Source organism: Bactrocera oleae, chromosome 5 (assembly GCF_042242935.1).
Source record: "Bactrocera oleae isolate idBacOlea1 chromosome 5, idBacOlea1, whole genome shotgun sequence".
In the NCBI taxonomy this organism is placed as follows: domain Eukaryota; kingdom Metazoa; phylum Arthropoda; class Insecta; order Diptera; family Tephritidae; genus Bactrocera; species Bactrocera oleae.
Genome location: NC_091539.1, coordinates 55,138,187 through 55,159,157, shown reverse-complemented (window position 1 = coordinate 55,159,157; position 20,971 = coordinate 55,138,187). Strand labels below are relative to the sequence as shown.

General features: G+C 33.4%; 2 protein-coding genes across 3 annotated transcripts; one reads left to right on the top strand and one right to left on the bottom strand.

Moving 5' to 3' along the window:
* Nucleotides 1–2,937: 2,937 nt before the first annotated feature.
* LOC106615706 (solute carrier family 53 member 1) lies at nucleotides 2,938–20,459 on the bottom strand. 2 transcript variants are annotated; one of them, XM_070110625.1, is made up of 9 exons: nucleotides 20,332–20,459; nucleotides 7,305–7,396; nucleotides 6,832–7,227; nucleotides 6,483–6,744; nucleotides 5,665–6,035; nucleotides 5,264–5,606; nucleotides 4,654–4,820; nucleotides 4,447–4,580; nucleotides 2,938–4,379 (listed from the first exon to the last, which is right to left on the bottom strand). In XM_070110625.1, the coding sequence occupies exons 2-9, from the start codon at nucleotides 7,371–7,373 to the stop codon at nucleotides 4,100–4,102; spliced, it is 2,022 nt and encodes a 673-aa protein (XP_069966726.1). In that variant the 5' UTR covers nucleotides 7,374–7,396; nucleotides 20,332–20,459; the 3' UTR covers nucleotides 2,938–4,099. The 2 variants fall into 2 exon arrangements, with proteins under 2 accessions (XP_069966726.1, XP_069966725.1); XM_070110624.1 differs by lacking the exon at nucleotides 20,332–20,459 and adding an exon at nucleotides 17,892–18,219.
* Ada3 (transcriptional adaptor 3) lies at nucleotides 18,562–20,423 on the top strand. The gene has a single exon (XM_014231988.3). It carries the CDS (start codon nucleotides 18,676–18,678, stop codon nucleotides 20,134–20,136), a length of 1,461 nt encoding a protein of 486 aa, XP_014087463.2. The 5' UTR covers nucleotides 18,562–18,675; the 3' UTR covers nucleotides 20,137–20,423.
* Nucleotides 20,460–20,971: the final 512 nt, after the last annotated feature.

Below are 20,971 nucleotides of genomic sequence, written 5' to 3'. Positions count from 1 at the left end.
AGATCCACTGAGAGTGTAGTACGGGGAGGACAAGACACATTTCAAATTATCTTTCTATTATATACTGGGTGTAAACCTAAATCCTAGCATATTTTTGCATTAACATCCAATACATATATTTGAAAATATTCTAAAAAAAATTGGCAAATAATTTATGAGCGAATTTGTAAGATTTTGTTAATTTACTTGAAAAAACGTTAAAATGTTTTTTCGAAACGCTGTTTTTAGAGTCGATAAAAAACCACTCGACCGATCGACTTAGAATTTTTATACGACCTTCTTAGGTATATTTTATCGAAGGAATACGATTTTTGATAATAATTTCTAAGCCACTCTGAAGGATAAATTTTTTCTCAAGAAAGCCGCCATTTTTTCAAAAATCAAAATATTACCTAGTCTATGCTTCATTACATGTACTCTTTTAGAATAATAATAAAATGTATTGGTTTTGGAATTTGATGAGATAATTTTAAACAGAAAAGCCTTTTTCACTACCAGACATCTTTTTTCGGAAGTCCTTCTGGAGGTTGCCCATAGGTCAAAGGCGTACAAAATTGTTCAAACTGAATCATGGATTATCAAAGTACATTAAATTCTACAATTATACATTATTTTTATTTATTAATTAAATAAATCGCTTCTACAAAAAGAATTCACAAAAAATGCGTTTTTTCTGACTTGACAATATATTGAACATATTCAATAATCAGCTACCAAAGAGAGGACGGGGTGAAATCAAAACCCGTCATTTCCAATACAGGAAAGTTATCTCGAGAGCTTTGCTCTTTTAATATATAAAACGATAAAATGAAATCAGAATCCGTCATTTCCAATACAGGAAAGTTATCTCGAGAGCTTTGCTCTTTTAATATATAAAACGAACCGAAACCGCATTGGTACACTGAATGATACTTCCCAGACCCGATGGTCGATGGTTGTAAAATATAGGTTTGTGCTCCAATACCCTTTTGTTGAACCTAGCAGTTGGGAACCAAGAACAAATTGATCTTCTTGTAATAAAGGCTTTTTGTATGCTCCAGAATCTAGTGGAAAAAAAATTACCAATAAAATAAATTGGTCCAAATTGTGATCTTTGGCTACTTCCACAATACACCTAAATGATGTTCTTTTCTCAAGCTCTTAAAATCATAAAAAATTATAGGTAGATAGTGACCCATAGCTTCGGATAGGTAAGACCCATGGGACCTAGGTATCTGGAGGGCCGACTGGCCTTACCTTTACTGTAGTCGTTTAAATGCTTTCTAAGTTTTTATTTAGACCCAACTTAAAAAATAAAAATTTGAAAAAATAAAACGAGTATACCATTTTATTTATAGACACCGGTGAAATCCAAGAGTTCTACCTATTTCCAAATGCAAATAAGATAATCACCGAACTGCTTTACCAGCTCTAAAGGACGTACTCAACGGTTTATCGAACTGAAAATCTCATTAAAACTTGGCCTTGACTAAACAGCCCAAGCTAGTTCAAAATCACTCTTTTTACTTTCATACAGATCGTATTTACATATATACTTTTAAGAATGTATATGGTATATATGTATAAACTTCGCCCATGTGCTCATAGAACCTAGTAATTAAATTTTTGTGGGACTCTCTTTTACGCTCTCCTCTTTCTATTAAGAGACCAATTTAACTTAAGATTAATTTTTGATAACAATATATTTGATAACACTCAGCGTAACTTTTTTTTACGGTTACCGAACGTTGCTTGCACGGAAATTTGTTTACATGAAATCTTTTCGCCGCTCAACCGAGCCAATGCGTGTCGGAAACTGCAGAATCACAAATCTCGCACGCATTAGTTTGATGTGTCTAAAATTATATGCCGCGTGCATAAGTATACATAAGTATACATAACTATATACGCATGTATGTATATAAAATCTAAAATTAGTTTTGAAAACATTGCCACTTGTCGATTACAATTTCGTTTTTATTTACAACTTCAATGTTTTTGTCGGCAAACGATGTGTTTCTTCAAGGTTTAGAACTGATTAGTTTTTGGTGTCGATCGGTCAAGTCGTTTGGAAAAAATTTTTATCCTGATTCTCGATTTTTGCAAAATGGGGTGAAACCAATATCTTCCCGATTTTTAGAAAATTTTCCATTTTCTTAGCGGGAAGTTAAAAAATTGCATCAATTAGTTTTTAGAATTTGTTTGTTTGTCGAATGTACAGTGGGACCAAAAATAAAAATGTTATGATGATATAATATTAAGATGAATATGTACTTGTATTCAGGTAGTAATAACCTCACAAAAATAGGTTTTAAACAATAATCATTGTGAGCCATTCGTATATCCAATTTTTCGTACTTTTAATAAATGGTTCTTTAAACGAATTTCTGTATATTTCGTAAATTGATTCATTGTGGTTCCGGAATTTACAAACAATCAATTCTACCGAATCACTGAGTGGTGACTTTTGTTGGGAATTCATTGAAGATAATTTTTCTGCGACTTCTATTCTGTTTTCTTTTTGGATAATAACTTCAACATAATTATTTTGCTTTATAAGAATTAATATCGGTTATATTTTTGATGCTTACACGACAATTTTCATATACCGATTAACACTATTGATGTAGAAGACCGTATAAAATGCGGGTCCGTTCCGGTTACGTAGACCCGACTGTCGTGGGAGCGGTACGTCCTGTCCTGTAATGTATTGCTCATTTTGAAAATAATGTTTTTTTTAAAGGTTGGTGTTGTCAATATCTCACCTATTGAAAATATTCACTAATTTTGTGCAAAACATTTCTGTTAAAAGTGTGTATTTTCTTTATTTATTTATTTAAAATTCTAATGTGGATTAAAAGCAATCGAGAACTATCGAGAAGATTCGCATTATTTCATTATTATTTACTCAGTCTAGTATTTTTATTTTTATCTTAAATTTATTAAAAAAGCAATATATGCAGCGTTGACAATTTATTGACTCTAAAAAATTTTTAAGCATACATTATATTTATGATTTTTTCTGTATATGATGTTTTATTGTGTAGCATTAGTTAGTATTATTAGTATTACAATAATTCGTTGGACTATACTTTACGCTTGCAATCCAGTTAGAATTAGTAAATATTATTACGGTTTAGACAACAATATATTGGTCTATAGGGGTATATGTATAAATCGCTCATCAATAAAATGAGTGTCTGCAATTTCGTATTTTTATTTTCATATATTTAGCAAATGCGCCTAGGGCTAACTACATATGTATGTATGTGAGAAAAAGAGCAATAACAAAATTTTTTTATATGCAAAAATGTTTTTTTTTTAATTCTTTTGAATTTTAAGCTAATTATCAATATATAGTTTTGTAAATGTTAAACATTTTAGCAAAAGTCCAATTGGGGGAATGTTTTGGGTTAACAAAAGGTAATGTCGCTAACGGTTACTTTATTTCATAACCTACAAATATTTTTTTATTTTTATTTTATAAATGTATATATTTAAATGTATACTAAATCTAAAGGTTTTTAGTATATATTTAAATGTATACTAAGTCTAAAGGTTTTTAGTATATATTTAAATGTATAGTAAGTCTAAAGGGTTTTAGTGTCTTGTCTTTTTAATTACATACCACATTTACTTGCACGTATTGATTAGCATAAAAAGATAAGAAACGAAACTAAAATAAGCTTTTCAAAAATGTGTAAGTACGAAAAATTATTTGTAATTACATACATAAGTAATACTGCCGAATATATATTGTTGTGCTCAAAGAGTTATAGCAATCAGTGGGTGTTTCAATTTTCACACTTCGAAACGTTTGAAAGTACTGTTGGCTTTTAGCGGTGGTATAAAAAATAAACTGCTCTAACTTTAAGTACTTATATTAATATGCCCAAAGAAAATTGTACTAAATGTAACTATGTTTGTGTAATAGATGGCTGGCAAATGTATATGTACATACTATTATGGCTTATTGGCTAAGTTTTATGTTTTCACTAATATTCCTTACAATTCTCACAATGGAAGCATACATTTCTTTACTGTTACTTAAGTGGTCAGGACTTTTTAGCACTTAATCGATACTTAAGATTTAGTTACAGATCATTATTATTGCAGGACTTTATAATTTTTTCGTGCCATCAATATCGATAGTAAGATCCTGCAGCGAACCACGTGGCTGTAGCAAGCTACGCTTCTCAGGATCCTTATTCTTTTTCGGTTTGGGACGATTAGTTTTCGTATAACGATTTATAACGCCCTCCGGTTCGTCCATCATACGTAATATTTGTGTTTGATCGGATGAATCGATGGGTGCAATTGAGATATCGCGTACGGCACGGAACTTACCGCAATTGTTGAGATGTTCGTTCTCCAAGCGGAAGAAGTTCCAAACGAAACGTCTATTGGGCAATGGAAAATATATGTTATAAAATAGACTAAGCTTGTTATTGTTTAATTTGTACCTACCTGAATACTTCCGAAATACCCGTTATGGATGACATAATATCGCTGCTAACAATTTTCATTTCAGTTAGATAAAATGATAAGGCCCATAGGAAACGTAGCACCAAATCTTCGATGATGGCGAAGTAATAAAAGCCCTGTGGTTGTTAAAAATGTGTGAGGTATATGGTATATTCTAGTTTGTTGTTTGTAGATTTAATTAGCACTTACTGTTGAGTAAACGATTTCCTCGCGCAAAAATGTATTCTCGCCCGCATTCTTATCGAAGAGACCCCAATCCATCTTTATATCCCAAGTGTAAGCATAGCATGAGGAGATGATGGAGGCAATAATCCACAGCCAGGTGTATGGATTGTCAAATGTGCTCGAGTAGTAGCCTGAAAAATGCAGCCGTGGGTTAATAATAAGCTCACTATCAAGCTTTTCCGACGCTTTAGCATTCAGCACTTATTTAGCTTAAGATAATTACAGCTGAGTTAAGCCAAACGTTCTAAAAATTCTGATAAAATGGTGTAACTAACACTATCTCACCATGAATAAGCGCTGAAAGCTTGAAAATCTGGTATGGAGTTGCAATTCGAAATACTAACGATTATTGTACAACTTAAAACGACACTACAATTTCTAGGTGTTTTGGCGTTCAGCACTTATTCAGCTTAATATAATCATAGCTGAATTAAGCCAAACGGCCTAGAAACTCTAGTATAGAAGTGTGACCATATTCAGCACTTTATTCAGCTAACATTATCTTAAGTCAAATACGCGCTGAAAGCTACAAGGTCTGCAAATCTAGTATGAAGTTGTAATAGCAAATACTAACGATTATTAAAGCTCCTTAATGTTGCGAATATCACCACAGCAAAGGTACTCGAATACTTTCCCGCGTTCACCAAATGAGGGAAGGCTTCACGCGAATCGCGGTAACGACGCAGACACTGCGCAAAACGGAACCACGCTGGCAAACAATTAAATATAGGACGTATAATAAAATCTTTTTCCATGCATGTTGTAGCGTCGAGCGCCTCAAACCAATTGCCATTGGTGAAATAGAAACACACCAAATACTCGAAATCCAGCAAGGCTGTGCTGAGTGAATTCAACTGATCGCCAAGCCAGAAATCGGCGAAGCCGACATGGAAAAATGGTGCTGCTACCATGCGACCCTGTAAATTAAAGGAGTATTTATACACACACATAAATATTTGAAAAGATAAAACTAACAGTTATGCGCAATAGCCAGAAACGCGCATCGTGGTGAAATACATGAAATGGATTCAGCAAGAATGCCACCATCACAATGGTTAGCGTAAGCGGATTAATGAAAGCCGGTATGCTTAAGCTGGCGCTATACAAGAAGCTTAACATGCTCAGCGTCCATATTACGCCAAATATCGCAGATAATTCCATTAGATGCTGTTCGGAGAGATGATTACGTGGATCTAATTCGAAGATGAGCACATGATTGACACCTGATGAACGCCAGCCGTAGATGTTAACGCCAATTAGAAAGATAAATTCAATTATAAGCAACGGACCGCGATACAGACGGAAAGTGACTTTGAGATTTTCGCCGGTAATATCGTGGAAAATTGCTGAAATGAGACAGAGATATCGGATTTCAATACATAAAATATATTTAAAAAACTATTGAGTAAAAAGAATTATGAAAAGGAGCAAGAAAAGTCCGGTTGTAAAGATAAACACTGGTATAAACACAAATTTTAAAATGCGAGTTCAAAAATATTTAGTTGAAAAATTTCCTCAAATAATTTGGAATAACGCTAACCAGTGGTAATTCCTTAAACGGTTATAAATCCGGGTCCGTTTCGGTTATGTAGAAGCAACTGGCATAGAACGATCGAAAAGTTATAGCAGAAAGTTCTATGAGGTTGCCAGATTGCATCTTAGTAATGGTAATACTTCAAGCCATAGCTTTTTTAAACTCAAATTCAGTAAGTTTTTAAATATAATACCAAACTAATCGTGATTTTAAAATAAGAAATATTTCTCGGACTGTAAGGCCGAAATTGCAAACTTACCCGACAACACCACCACTATGGCAAGCACAATAAAACTGCCGGAAAAGAGACCAACTTTAAATGTAGTCCACGGACTCTGCTGTTCACCCAACGGCGGTACACGCAAACGTTTCATAGCGCGCGTACGATCGCCACTCTCCAATTCAGTCGTGACCGTGGTCTCCGTTTCATTGATAATATTATCAATATCTTTATTGGTGAAGAAATGTGAGGCCTCCACATACTCCTGACGCCACTTGGCACCGGTGTCGACGCGTAGTAGCTGGAAACAACAAGTAGAAGGCAGAAAAAATTTTTAATTTTGTGATATCACAAATTACATTACACCTCTACACACAAACACACCTACCTTATCATGCTTCTTGAGAATTTTTCGAAAACCAGTATGATTCAAATTCTGATAGTTTTGTAATAAAATCAAGCTTAGATAAAATTCACTGAACGCCAGTTTCAGTTCGGCCGCTTTGCGATGCGGTAAACCGGACTTTTTCAACGATTTCGATTTTTTCGCCGAACGTTCCGATTCGTCGATGCACGTCTTCAGCTCGGCATTGAGTGTGGCAAATTTACGTGTCGCTTCGGCTAACTTTTCCGAATAGAATGTGTTGATTTTCTTCAATTCCTTGTCGCAATAATGAAAGAAATTCTCATCGAAATTGGCGAAATGACGTTTGAGTACCTCATCTTCAACGCTGTCGACAGAGGGCGCTTCCTCGACAGCCATATAGAGCATGGCTTTCATTTCCTGTATTAAATTTTTTAGAGTTTTTAGTCGAAAGTTTAAATATTTTTAAATATGCATGTATGTATTGCGAAATATACCTCATAGTTAATGTATTGTTTGCGCCATTCCGGCGTTATGTGCGCCGAGAGATGTTCGGCGAATTTCATCTTGTCAGCTCAATGGTCCGCCGCTGTAATGAAAGGTGAAAATAACATTATTTTACATTTAAGTGAAATGTGTGTGTGATTTACTCTACAAAAAATGCAAAAAGTATATTAAAAAAAACACGTTAACTTCGGCTGCAACGAAGCTATAATACCCTGCACAAATAAAAAAAAAATCCATACAAGAACTTGATTTTGATCGGTCACTTTGTATGGCAGCTATATGCTATAGTGGTTCGATCTTAAAGCATTGGGTTGTTTAGTCGAAGAGACCGAAAACTATGTCGTCATCTTCTGATTCCGACTCCTCCTTTTTGGCTTCTTTCTTTATTTCGGCGGCAGCAGCAGCAGTAAAAAATTTGATTCACTTCTGTGGTAGCAGCAATAGCCAATAGATTCTTGAAACCATTGGTAACACTGTGTGCTGCCGAAGCAATAGTTGGATAATCAATCTCTAACGATACAGCGGCTAAAATGGCAATACCAGCTTGGAATTTTACACGCAGTTCTTTGGGCTTGATGTCCAGGATCTCAGGTGAGAAAATGTTATCAGAGTAGCATACTTGGGTTATGGCCAAACCATACGAGAAGGTCGAATTTTTCAACATATTAAGCAAAGCAGCTTCTAAAGTACTAACTTCTTCTTCAGGCTTCAAAATGGATTGTCTTAGGCAATACCCCATGCCAGTTTGTCGGCGTTTCTGACATATGAACAGCTTTTTGGGAGAAAATAAAGTGTGCAAAATTTTTTTTCGTTAAATCAACTTAGCTCGTTATACTGATCATTTGTACACATATATTGGTTAGGGTCTCTGATGTTTTATTCTGAGCAAACTTAATTTACCCCGTTTAGGGTATACAAATTGCTCGTTATAGCAAACCGTTTGACTCAGTTGCGTATTTTTATCTAAGATATTTAAATAGTGACGCGCCGCCATCAATCAAAAAAATAAATAAATTATACATTTATGCAAGCTTGTCTATGCCGCTGCTCAAGATTTTGATAAATTATGATGAATCGCAGTGCAAACAGCCACTTCAAAGTATATTAAATACATACATATGCATATGCATATTTTTACATATATGTTTGTATGTCCTGACATATTAATTTCCCTCGAATTTTTATTAAAAAAAAATACCAATCACAAGACATCACGCGCCCTGTTTGATCAATAGCCGCTGTGGCATTGCTTTGATTCTCGTTGTCAGCCACCCAAACCTGCTGGTAACCCAAAATAACCGTTTTATACAATAATTTAAATACAAACATACAAACAGCAATAAACTGCACAGCAATTGATTGGGATTTATAAGCACAAATCAGCATATACACACATACATACGCGCACAGAGCTTGTACATATGTAATGGCTTGTTGTGGTTTATTTACCTTTAATAAATCAAAACTGGCTTTTACCAACAACAATTACACGCAATTGATAATCCGAATGCAAAGGGAGATCACTTACTTACATTGAAGATGCGCTTAACGGGAATTACTTCTATATACATACATATATACAAGTAAATATATAAACGCAAGCACCCTTTGTGTGAGAGGAAACTTTTTTTGTATCAAAAATTTAAAAATGCAAATTGGAAAATTAATTAAATGCTTGTACGGCTGATAAACTGGTTTTACAGCGTTTATGCCGCAACAATTTATCTGGAATTACAGATATATTAGATAACGGGAATAAACAGTATAATAGCGTATTACTGTTAATTACATCGTGTGACAACAAACAAATGTAGAAAATCTTCTGAAGATTAGAGTTACTAATTAAATTTGTTGTTGTTGTAGAACAGAATATATCAATAATCGTATAGAATGCGAGGTTCGCCAGATCAGCTGATGCCATTTTTAGGATCAATTGCTTTTGCTGATGTTAGCCCTAATATTATCCTAGTATTATTAAAGATGAAAAAAAAGAAAAATTCTATTTGAATAAGCTTATCTCGAATTTCAGGCCTTGAACAACTGAGTATTAACCATCTCTGCTATTTACGCTGCAAAATACCTATACTCAACTCCAGTTTCTTTTAGAACGACCGGCACACATGCCACCAAAATATAACCTTTTTTGGAGATGATTACAGGCTTATGAAAATAAGATATGAAAATTTCTAACGACAACTCGACATTTGTTCGAAACAAGCATAATTTTAGATTATTGAATGATTTTAAATAAACTGGCAATCAGTTTCTTTTCAGAGTATAAGCAAATATTTCAAGTTTTATAATCGAATCTAAGATAAACTTTCTCTGAACCAAAGAATCGGTTAGATAAGGGTGCTTTGAAATTATGTAAAAAGCTTTCTTTATTCATACGGTAAATACATTATAACCTGCATGATTTCAAGGTTACATAGACCTAATTCCAAATCCAATACTAATTTATAATAATCATGCAAACCCTGTAAGAAAGCAAAAGTCGAATATAAATAGGTAGAAGCTGTACAACTCATAATCATAGTGGAAACCTTAAGCTTTAAAAGTAAACAGGACTCTTCAACCGCAATAAGTCTTGTTACAAGATTACTCACAAGAAAGAGTTTATGAAAGTTTAAATAGATAAAACTAGCTTTTTAGATCAAGTTAATGAACATTATTCGGTGAAAATACTTTGTGTGACTTTGAGTCTATCATCTAACAGTGATTTTTTGAGCTTTTTGGTATAGCTTTACACCACACTTCCAATGTATCCAAATGACGAAAAAAGTGCTTCTTAAAGATTGGAGTAGCAATAATTCTTATTCGGTCTTGTTGTACTAGTATGACTGTTGCTTTTAAGCAAGTAACAGGGTCGAATTGAGGCTAGGCGAAGTAGTGTAAAACTTTTTCGATGTTATCGTAATTAACAGAGGTAGAGGGATGATTCGCATGAGACACGTTTCCTATGACATAAAAATACAAGATCGTAATGGCTTTAGTTCATTGCAACATAAACTATTCGATGCATTATAAAAACCTGCTTCAGCATTTTTACAGTTCTTTACCGGTTATTGTCCAAAATAATGTACGAGGGATCTTATTAAAACAAATTTAATGTTTTAATTTTATTTTTTCATAAACCTACTCAGAAACTAAAAAGTACTGTTATGTGCAGAAAATTATCTTACTTTAAAAAATATCGGAAGGAGCTTTTTCAACAAAGCACTTTTATTGCAAAGAGCTGACCACATTTCAAAGTAGATAGTATCACATACATTTTAAGCAAATATAACAACACTATTACTAACGGGAATTCCTTGTACTTAACGAAAAGCAAGTCTCTCTACATAAAAAAAAACTATTGCCCCGTTCTTAGGTGAGTAATAACTTAATAGCGCCATTTATAGACCACTTACCGACATGAATGGCTTCAACGCCACAAAAGCCAATTGTTGTTATGCGTGATATTTTGTGCCCAACAAATCCCACCCACTTTCAGCGCCTGTTTGTGGCAACAAAAAAACAATAAATATACGTAATAAATTGATAATAATAGTTTTCCCCCATGCAATGGCCATATCTAAGCTACTAACATACAGACATATATAACACGTGATCCCATTTGGAAAATAATATAATATTATATTTTCGCGCATATTACAAATAGGCTCGGCGCGGCTCGGAATAACACGTAAATTATTTATGTAATATTTAGAAATATATCTATATAGGTGCAAAAAGTGCTTACTTATGTATCTACAGTGGCGGTCACAGAATTAGTGACACTTGAGAATAACTGCTCATTACTGGAGTAATTACTAAGTCGGTTTTTGTAGGTATAAAATGTAGAGATTAATTAAAGGGAAGATATTACTTAAAATATATATACATGCATTTTTCGTGTTGGTCATAGAAAAGATTTGAAGCTTGGAATTAATGCCTGGGGGACCAATCAAAAATAACGGTTTACTCAAGGGGTTCCATTTCAATTGGAAATACTTTTTTTTAACAAAATTTTGCACACCTTTTCTGCTCAGGAAGCTGCTCATTTGTTGGGACTGTCGATATCAGACGTCTATAAGATATAGTTGCCATACAAACTGACCGTTCAACGTCAAGACCTTGTATGGAAAACTGTTTTATTTGAAAACTTTATTATCTTCATGAAATTTGGCATCGATTATTGGCCAAGGCAACGCTATCAGCTCCAAACATTTTGTTCAGGCCGGACTGCTACAGCATATATGGCAGCTGTATGGCAAACTGACGAATCAAAATCAAGCTAGAGATATTTGTAAACACTTTTATGCCATAAGAAAAGCTTTTGTGAGAGATAAGTTTGAAGGAAATAATTGGTAATAGATCTGCCAACGTCCACAAAACGATATTGTTTATCAAACAACTTTATTAAGGTAAACTTAGGTAATCATTTTGATATTTGAATATAGCCCTGCCTTTTTTTCCATAAAATTATATATCCTACAAACATTTATGTTACTTACAGAAAATGGGTAAAATCAGTACCCAATTAAGCCGCAAATTTTTAGACCATCAACTTAAATTCTATAATTTGTTTACACTTCCAAAATATAACTGAAGCATTTGTACACTTATGCAAAAAAAAATTCTCCTCTGAACTCTCCTCTCTCCTTCAAAACAGTCAAAATTTGTTTATATTTTTCCACGATCCAAATGTAAGAATATCGGTTCTTCCGATTAACCTACCACAGTTTAATAACAATTAATTTACAATATTGTGATTTTGTACCAAGAATGGATATATTGTAAATAGATTTTATATTCGGCTGGAAGTATAGTCATATGTGAAATGTGTATGTAATTATGTAGCCGTCACTGTATTTTTCTTGCTATACGCACACGCATGCAAGTGGAGAAAATTTACTGTCAAACTGAAAGTAATGAAAAGCAGGTGTGTTATTGGAAGTAGTTTTCCCATACCCAAGCAACTAGAGCTGTTTACTTAACTGTCCAATGAAATTAATAGATAGCCACATAAAAGCAAGGGCAAGCAATATTTTTAAATTAACCTCATGAAGAATGTTAAAAGATGCTTGAAATGAAACGATAATTGCATTTAATCACTGGTCACTTAGCATTTGGTGACTATCAGCTGTGTTAACAGATTTATTTAGATGTGTAAATTATGTTAGCAAGCAGAGTTGAATTGCTTAATTGTATTCATTTACCTTCATTTCCCTTAACTAATGATGTGTTAATTTTCGGAGTTTGACAGGAAAATAACAACAATAAAATAATTGGAGTACAAATAAATTCATTCACCTTGTTAAGAGCTGTGTGGGACAATGCATTTTGTTATCTTTTCAGCATTTATGCGATGTAAACCTCTAAACCAGTTGCCTATGAGTATAAGTTAATTATTTACAGAGACCTTAATGACAACAATTGATACAACAGGAAGGCTAAAATAAGCTTATAAATTTATGTTTTCAAAGTGCATAATTCCCGAAAACAAAGGCCTTAAGCTGCTTTGATAACAGAAATACCCTTAAATTCTGAAATTGGCTACCGAGAAGCGAGAGTGTTGATTTATAAGTAATTTATACTGGATGGAAATTAAACACACGTTCAAGTAAATTTGTAAAGACACTTAGTGTAATTGATGACAGTATCGGTGGAAAAGGGGGTCCTGCGTACAACGTGTACATTTAAAAGTAATTTTTGACCATATATACTCAAGATCAAAATTGACCCGGACTGATCCAAATCAACTACGGGCGCAAACCGAATCGATAGACAACAATTTGGTTGGATTGGTACAAGCTAGTTTTATGTGCGTGGGAAGTTTGATTTCAGTTTGTCTGGCGATTTTTACAGAGAAAAAAATTTAACAAGGAGTTTACCTGTTTCCAATGAAATCACGGCTGTGGAATGGTTGAAAATGTTGCAGAAATGTTTTTGGGGAGTTTACTTTATTATGAACACAAGTATTTGAGTGGCGCAAAGGCCGTAGAGTCATCGAAAACTTGCTTCATGTGAGTCGTCTATCTCTGTTAATAATGATATCACCGAAAATGTTAAAAAAACAGTGCTTGAAAATCGTCGGGTGGGCATGAGAGAGATAACAGAGGATCTCAACATCGCCTATAAATCGATATAACAGATATAATTAAAATGCTCTAAAATAACTGTAATCGCTCTCAGCAGTGGCTTATAACACGTGTATGAAAAATAACGCTTTTATTGGCTCAGAAACCTATTTTGGAAGCGATAATAAATATTTCTATTAAAATTAGTGAAAATATTTTTCGACAGTCCGGGTCAAATTTGATCAGCTAAGCCATACCAGCACATAGCATGACATTAAGCGAATGAGACAACGGAATCCCTAAACCTATGCAGGTGTGTCATAAATCGTGTGAAAACGAACTTTTAGTAAGGGGTTGAAATATCAAACAGGAGTATTAAATGAGCGGCAGAGGATTTTCGCGAGGTTACTCAATCTCTTTTCCTAACTTTTACTTTCCTAACACTACATTATCAACGGAAAGGAAGCGTCTACTGTGTATAACAGCCAAATTAATTAACTCAGTATTCAGTGCTCCAGAAAGAGATAATATCATGGTGCTTCAGGTTTCGTTGGTAGGTAAACTGTTTTTTTTACATTTTACATCTTTAAAAAGTGAGAGAATGCGAACTCCGGTGACAATGAACTTGAAGGCTTTAGAATTTTTGTTAGCAATTTCAATGTCTTTCCCAGAGTAAAGTTGTTAGGTAATTTACCATTGGATCTGCTGAAACTTCCTAAATTTCTTAAGTTATCATTCAATACTTGTATATTATCGTGGGCCGTGTGTGAGAGTGTATATAAATTCCCTTTTAAAATAATCTTTTACACAGAAAAAAAAATAAAAATAAACAAAGAAAAATTTACTCTGTTTTAGCACAAATACAGCAATTCTAAAATTAAAATAAAAAAATACAATAAATTCTTCAACTTGCACAATCCAAGAAAAAATTCCGATAACGCGACAATAACTGCGAAAATAATAACATTTTACTGGGATATATCTAATGAGATGGGTAAATTTTGATTATGGGGACATTTGAAGAGGCAAATTTTATGTGCAAACGTAAAACGGATGGCATCGAAGAGTGAATGTGTGATATGAATATGAGGTATATATAAATTTTAACATATGTACCCTAGTATATATTTTATTATATATTACATATTATATATAAATATATATTATATATTGACAATTTTATTTGCGTAGTACCGAAGTTTGTATAAAAAGTTTATGAAGATATTGTTCGTTAGTGTAGGACGTAAATATTATATGTACATACATACATATGTATATATATATCGTGAATCAAAGGTGATTGCAATAGATAATACTATGCTTATGATTGACGGCTGTCATGTATAATGGAATTCGAGAGAATGATCTTCCAATTTGCAGCAAATTGTTGGCATTGGTGAAAAATATGGAGTCTGAGTGTTTCGCAAGCAAATTACTTCAAACATTTGCAAAACAGATCGCCAGAAGAGCATTTGATAAAATGTATTCGCATAAATAACCGAAAAAATATAATAAACTCTATTTAATAATGAATTGTATAATAAGCTATACTAAATTTTGTAAAGATACCTAGACAATAAGAGAGTTTCCTCGAGTTTGACCGGTTAGTTGCATGGCAGCTGTATTATATAGTTGTCCGATCTGAACAATTCGTTCGGAGATTAAAACGTTGCCTTGAGCTATAATCCATGTCAAATTTTGTAAAGATATCTTGTCAAATAAAAAAGTTTTCCATATAAGAACTTGATTTTGATCGTTCAGTTTGTATGACAGCTATATGCTATAGTGGTATCGGCGGTTTCGACAAATGAGCTCCTTCTTGACGAGAAAAGGCAAATATGGCTACATCGACTCAGTTCGTCGCGCTGATCATTTGTATACATATACATACACATGTATATGTACATTTATATGTACTCGTATATATTATATTTTATAGGGTCTCCACCGTTGCCGTCTAAGTGCTACAAACTTCTAATATTTAAATAATATTTAAGACCGTGTTTGTAAGACAACTGAGAAACAAAAAATTTTAAATATTTGAAAACTTTTATTTTTTATATTGAATTGTGGAACTGACTTCCGTAACCGTTATTAATTATAATTACGGATGTATTTTAATGAACGAGTACACATAGTGAAATATGAGTATTTAATTTACTCGATTAATCCACTTAATATGACATTTGATACGACATACAAGGTGTTATCTATTCGACAAGCATTCCCAGGCAATCAATCATGTTTGACGGCACATTGCACTGCTATGACCAATAGTTTTGATGCACAAGCACAGATATGTGTATATGTACGAGTTTACACATTTGTACAAGACTCTGTGCGTATGTATGTATGTACATATATTTGTCGATGGGTAAGCTCAAAAATTATTTAAAACGTTTAGCCAAGTAAGCTCATATAAATATATCTACTTGAAACTTGATGGATCGATATGTTAAAGATGTGATCACTTCAAGTCGAGAGCATTAAATTATCTATACAAGCTGTCGTAAACGTTTTAAAGTTTGAAAATGAAGTGATAAGCTTGCAAATGTGCAAACATAAAATTTTTAGAAAGTTATTTAAGAGCAAAACATAAACTTGTTATCAATCAATATTTAAGAAATGCTACAAGCACCTACTTACATCTCTCAAACAATTTTTATGATAAATATACATATGTACAGTATATATAAAACGTAAGAAATTTTCCTCATTACCCTTTCCTTATACCCTTGCCATGTAACTACACACATGTAATTACTTCAACCACACTTCAATTTTCAATAAAAACGCATACACTTTCGAAACAAGCTGTTCTTCATTACGGCGTTTCATGCAATTCAGCTTCAACTTGAAAGTTACAATAAATTATAAAAGCATTCTAAATAGTTCGCCAAGAGATTGTCGAGTTCTTATCGCTGATTATGACTATAATGAGTTTGTTTTGGGTCGTGCTTATCTCGTTTTGCTGCAATTGTTAGCTTCCCTACGGGTAAATAGCTACATATGTATTGGTGTATAAAGTAATTTAGAAATTTAAAGGAAAAATTAAATCAGCGCCACATACATACATACATACATACAAAGTAAGTAAACAATGACGCCAGTTAAGAGTCAAACAATTACAAAAATTATAATTAGCACTTGGTAAATATTGGCCAAAGAAATACCACATAATTAAAATAAATTTTTTTTTTGTGTGTTTGTCTGTCGAATATGCAGGCGCGTTTTGTAAATTACACATTGGAAACTTTTTGCGGTGGAATTTAAGGAAATTTGATTTTGTGTATATAATATCAAGCGGTAAATCGATTCCTGTAAATTTTTAGGCTCATACGCAAACAAAATTATTGTCATGCGGCTACAAAAATCATGTGTAGCTGCTTATTTTCATTAAAAGGGTGCGTACAGTTACAAATGCATTGTAAATTTATTCCATGCACCCAAAAACATCTTGTAAACCTGTTTGACATGTGCTGAAAATGTGCTGCACCAGTCGATGTGATTTGGTAGACAAAGCCATAATTGTATTGTTTACTATTTTTAATTATTAAATGGTTGTTGACATAAACGCTCTAGGCTTTATCGACTCTTTGTTTTGTCTGGCGGTGGATTGCACAGTACGGAGTCACGACTATTAAAATTTTATTATTAAGATTTAAAATTGTAGCAACTATATACAAATAACATTAATAGACGTAGGAAATGCCAATAGACTGACAGTTGCTACTTTCTTATGTCACTTACTCACTTAAAATAATTTGAATCAGGCAGCAATGCATCGCTGTACGAATTTTAACAAAGACATTTAAAATAAGTTTAATTAGTTTAACAAAATTAACTAGAAAATATAAAAACAATCGATATCTAACTTGGCCAAGGTAAAGGCCGAGTTATAAATAAAGTGATATAATGCACCTATTTGATATTTCTAAAACATTGTGTTCCATTAAGACATGTTTATTGTAGACAGGCAATTTCAGTTACAGTTAAATGCCTGTATTCCAAATTAGTAACGTTATATATTTGTTTACATAAAGGCTATTTAACGCATAACTGCAGACCTAGTCACATGAAAACAATATATTAATGACGTTAAATTTTTCTCTATGAAAAAAGTAAACTATCAACTAATAATGCTTGTAAATTATTTCTGAAAATGTTTCCTAGAGTTTGTTGCAGCAGATCTTAAACTTTTCTACAAAATATTTCAAATAGTTATAAAATATAAAAAACTTTTACTATAACCACGAGTAAACACATCACTGTACATAACTCTAAATAAAGTTATATACTTTGTCTATTAAGTACTTAAACTCTGCTTCCAATAATTAGTAAAGCAGATAATTACGCGTCGCTTTATTAAAAGCTGTTTCACAATCAATGTAGAGTACAAGGCGTACTTTTATTAAAACTAATTTATTTATTGTGTGTTCATTGACCACCCAACGTAAATCAAGCGGAATTTCGGAATGAGTAAACGTTGGCGAAATAAAAATTTCTAAATATTACCCTTTGCATTGAATTTAGCAGCGTCAATTGGTATTTTACTATTAGTCGCCGTTGTGGTGCCGCAGCTAGCTGATTAAATTGATCACACTTTGTTGTTTTCAATTGAAAATTGATATCACAACTTTTGATACGTACTTCAACTTATTATTATTTATTTCATTAGTGGTTGTTTTTCATATTCTAATATAAGTTTTGTTTTCTTAAAATTAAAGAACTGTGTAAATTAAATATTACTTATTTTTTTAATAAAAACAAGGTTAATTTCTTTATTTAAAGTAAATATGTTGCACACAAATCACTTTAACTAAATACTTAACGCGACGAATTCCCAGCGGCGACTAAACAAAGAACAGCTGAGAGCTGCCGTACAAAACTGCAATTCGCTCAGGTTGTACAGGGTTGCATGGGAATGGAACATTGAGAAACTTCTGATTCACGGGAAACTAATCTCTTAAAAGCGTTAAACTATCAAATTTTTGTCACGTTATCCATATAAACATTTAATCCGATATCTTTTACATTACTTTGTTAAATATAAAACAAATTATTGTTAAAATTTTTAATGCATTTCATTTAATGAAGTAATATGTATATGTAAAAACCAGCGCTATATTAAAGCGAGCAACACTCGCAACATATGTAAACAACAAGGTTATTATAATTGGCAACGCAACCATTGACAACTCAGAATAAAATCATTCTCAATCAATACAACGTAAATTGCGAAAAGACTGCGAAAAAAACTTTTAAATAAAACAATTTTTGGCACAAAAATACGCAAAATATGGCAACAAGCAATTCAAAAGGAGTTAAGGCTTCCAGTTTTGGCGCCAGCTCATCAGGTGGTGGTAACAGAACTGGTGGCAAAACCGGCCCGGTTTCGACAACGTCTCAACCAGATGCTGAGGCCAATAGCGTTGGCATAAACATACCACTAATGAAAACTAAAGACAACAGTAAACAACTACCCACATATCATGCAGCGCTGCAACGTTCAGCTGATGACTATTTGGCGGCAGAGGAATTAGACAATATACAACTGGAACTTGAAACATTACTTTCGAGTGTTGCGCTGCGTTATCGTGTACTCAAGTCCGAATATGAGAATTTGGATAAAGATGAACGACGTAACGAACGACGCACGAAGCATGCTGCTAGCGGCGAAACACAAACAGTCAATGTAAATAGCTCGTCTAGCGGTAAACGTAAGCGTGAGGAAACGTCAAGTGTACGTAAACCCAAACACACACCCGCCTCGTCACTGAAACACACAAAACATGCTAAAAACAGTCCAGTTGCACCGAATACGGATGATAGCATGGACTATGTGCCACCGACTAGTTCTCATGGTCATGGACAAAATCGTGATCATCACCTGCAAAAAGTCACACTACCCAAAAATGATACGCCAAATAAATTTTGGCTTTCCGTCGAGCCATATTGTATGCCATTAACAAATGAAGACCTACGTTTGCTTGATGATCTCCTTGAACAGTATTCTGGACCACTAGTGCCGCCAATACCAGAACTGGGTCCGCATTACTCAACAATTTGGGCTACGGAAGATATGAAGGAAGTGCAACAAGCTTCAAATCCAAACGCCAATTCAAATCGTTTAAAACTGCAAAATAGTGCAGCAAGTAGTATGTTAAAAAAGGCTGAATCCATGATGGATGAATGTGTTACTGGGCCTTTGACACAACGTTTAGTGTCGGCACTATTAGAAGAGCAACTGATACAAAATCCCAGCGAGCTAGCGGCATCGGCGGTGGCTGATAGCAGCAATAGCAGTAGTGAGAATACACACTCCTCGGCACAAATGAATTTCCGTTCGCTGTCGTTACTACGCAATTGTATTGATATTGAAAAACGTGTCAAAAAAGAACTAATCGAGCAAGGTATATTGGACCTGAATGACTTTCCAAATAATGATGAAGATGAAATACATGCAGAAATAAAACGTCTAATCGCCGAATTATCAGCAATAGCTGAGTACAATGGTGCCGCATTGAAGAGGCTTCATGAATCTGCCGCTGAAGAAATTAAGCGTTTAGAAATCAAACGTAAACTCGACACAATTGATCAAGAAATACTCGAAGCTTATAAACGCACAATGCAAAATAAAGCCAAACGCAAGCCAATTAGCGTGGAGGAACAGCAGGAAATACATCGTTTAACATCAGAGCAAAAAGTACTGTCCGATCAGCTCGAACGTTTACAGGCAAATTGTTTTCTATACGAATAGTTTTGGGCCACCACTGGTGGAGGGCAAACACAATCAGAACCGCGCTTAACTAATGCAACACCTGAACGCTCTATACTAGTGGCACTTCTAAATGAGAAATAGTGTAGACACTTAACAAAATTTAATAACTTCATAATATAACTCTTCTAATTCAAGTAATTTTTGCTCTATTAAAAATATGAAATTCAAACTCACCGCGGTATAGGTAGTGACCGCACCTCTGCACTGTACAACAAATAAAAACGTAATAAAGAGACCTAATGCTGAAATAATGAAGACTACAGAAATTGGTAGTTTTATTAATTGTTCAACAGCAAAAATATTAAAAAAAAAAAAAACGCAATTGGTAATCCATTTGGTTGTTCGGATATAGCTTTACGGTTACAGTGCTGTTAGTTACAATGGGCACGTTAATATTAAATTTTAACAAATGCTTTTCTAAACAGGTGTTAATCCAAAGTTTTTGATTTTTAGTTTTAAGTGAGCGATTCAAGATTTTTCAAAAAGCTCTACTGTTAATAATAAATTTTAATTTTTGATTTGAAAAGATTTTATGAAATTTTTTGTTGTAAAATATATTCTTCACCGCTACTGTAGCTGACATGCAAATTGTTCATAAGTGCAAATTCTTGTGTAAATATTTGTTGCGACGCCATCTTAACGGCAAAAGATAGCTGACCCATAAAATTAAATTCAATTAAATATACAGTTACTTGTGTATATAAAATGGATTTTGTTTGCTTTGAAAATTATTCAGATTTATTAGAAAATATTAACTAATGTGTATTCCATACAAGTATAAAAATATCAATTCATATACATACATATTTCAAAT

Excerpts from the sequence above, each read along its gene's own strand:
- LOC106615706 (XM_070110625.1), bottom strand. The coding sequence starts at position 7,373 with ATGAAATTCGCCGAACATCTCTCGGCGCACATAACGCCGGAATGGCGC. Across the intron at positions 5,607-5,664 it reads TCTGGCTATTGCGCATAACT|GGTCGCATGGTAGCAGCACC; the intron begins GTTAGTTTTATC and ends TTTAATTTACAG. Across the intron at positions 4,380-4,446 it reads GGTATTTCGGAAGTATTCAG|ACGTTTCGTTTGGAACTTCT; the intron begins GTAGGTACAAAT and ends ATTGCCCAATAG.
- Ada3 (XM_014231988.3), top strand. The coding sequence starts at position 18,676 with ATGGCAACAAGCAATTCAAAAGGAGTTAAGGCTTCCAGTTTTGGCGCC.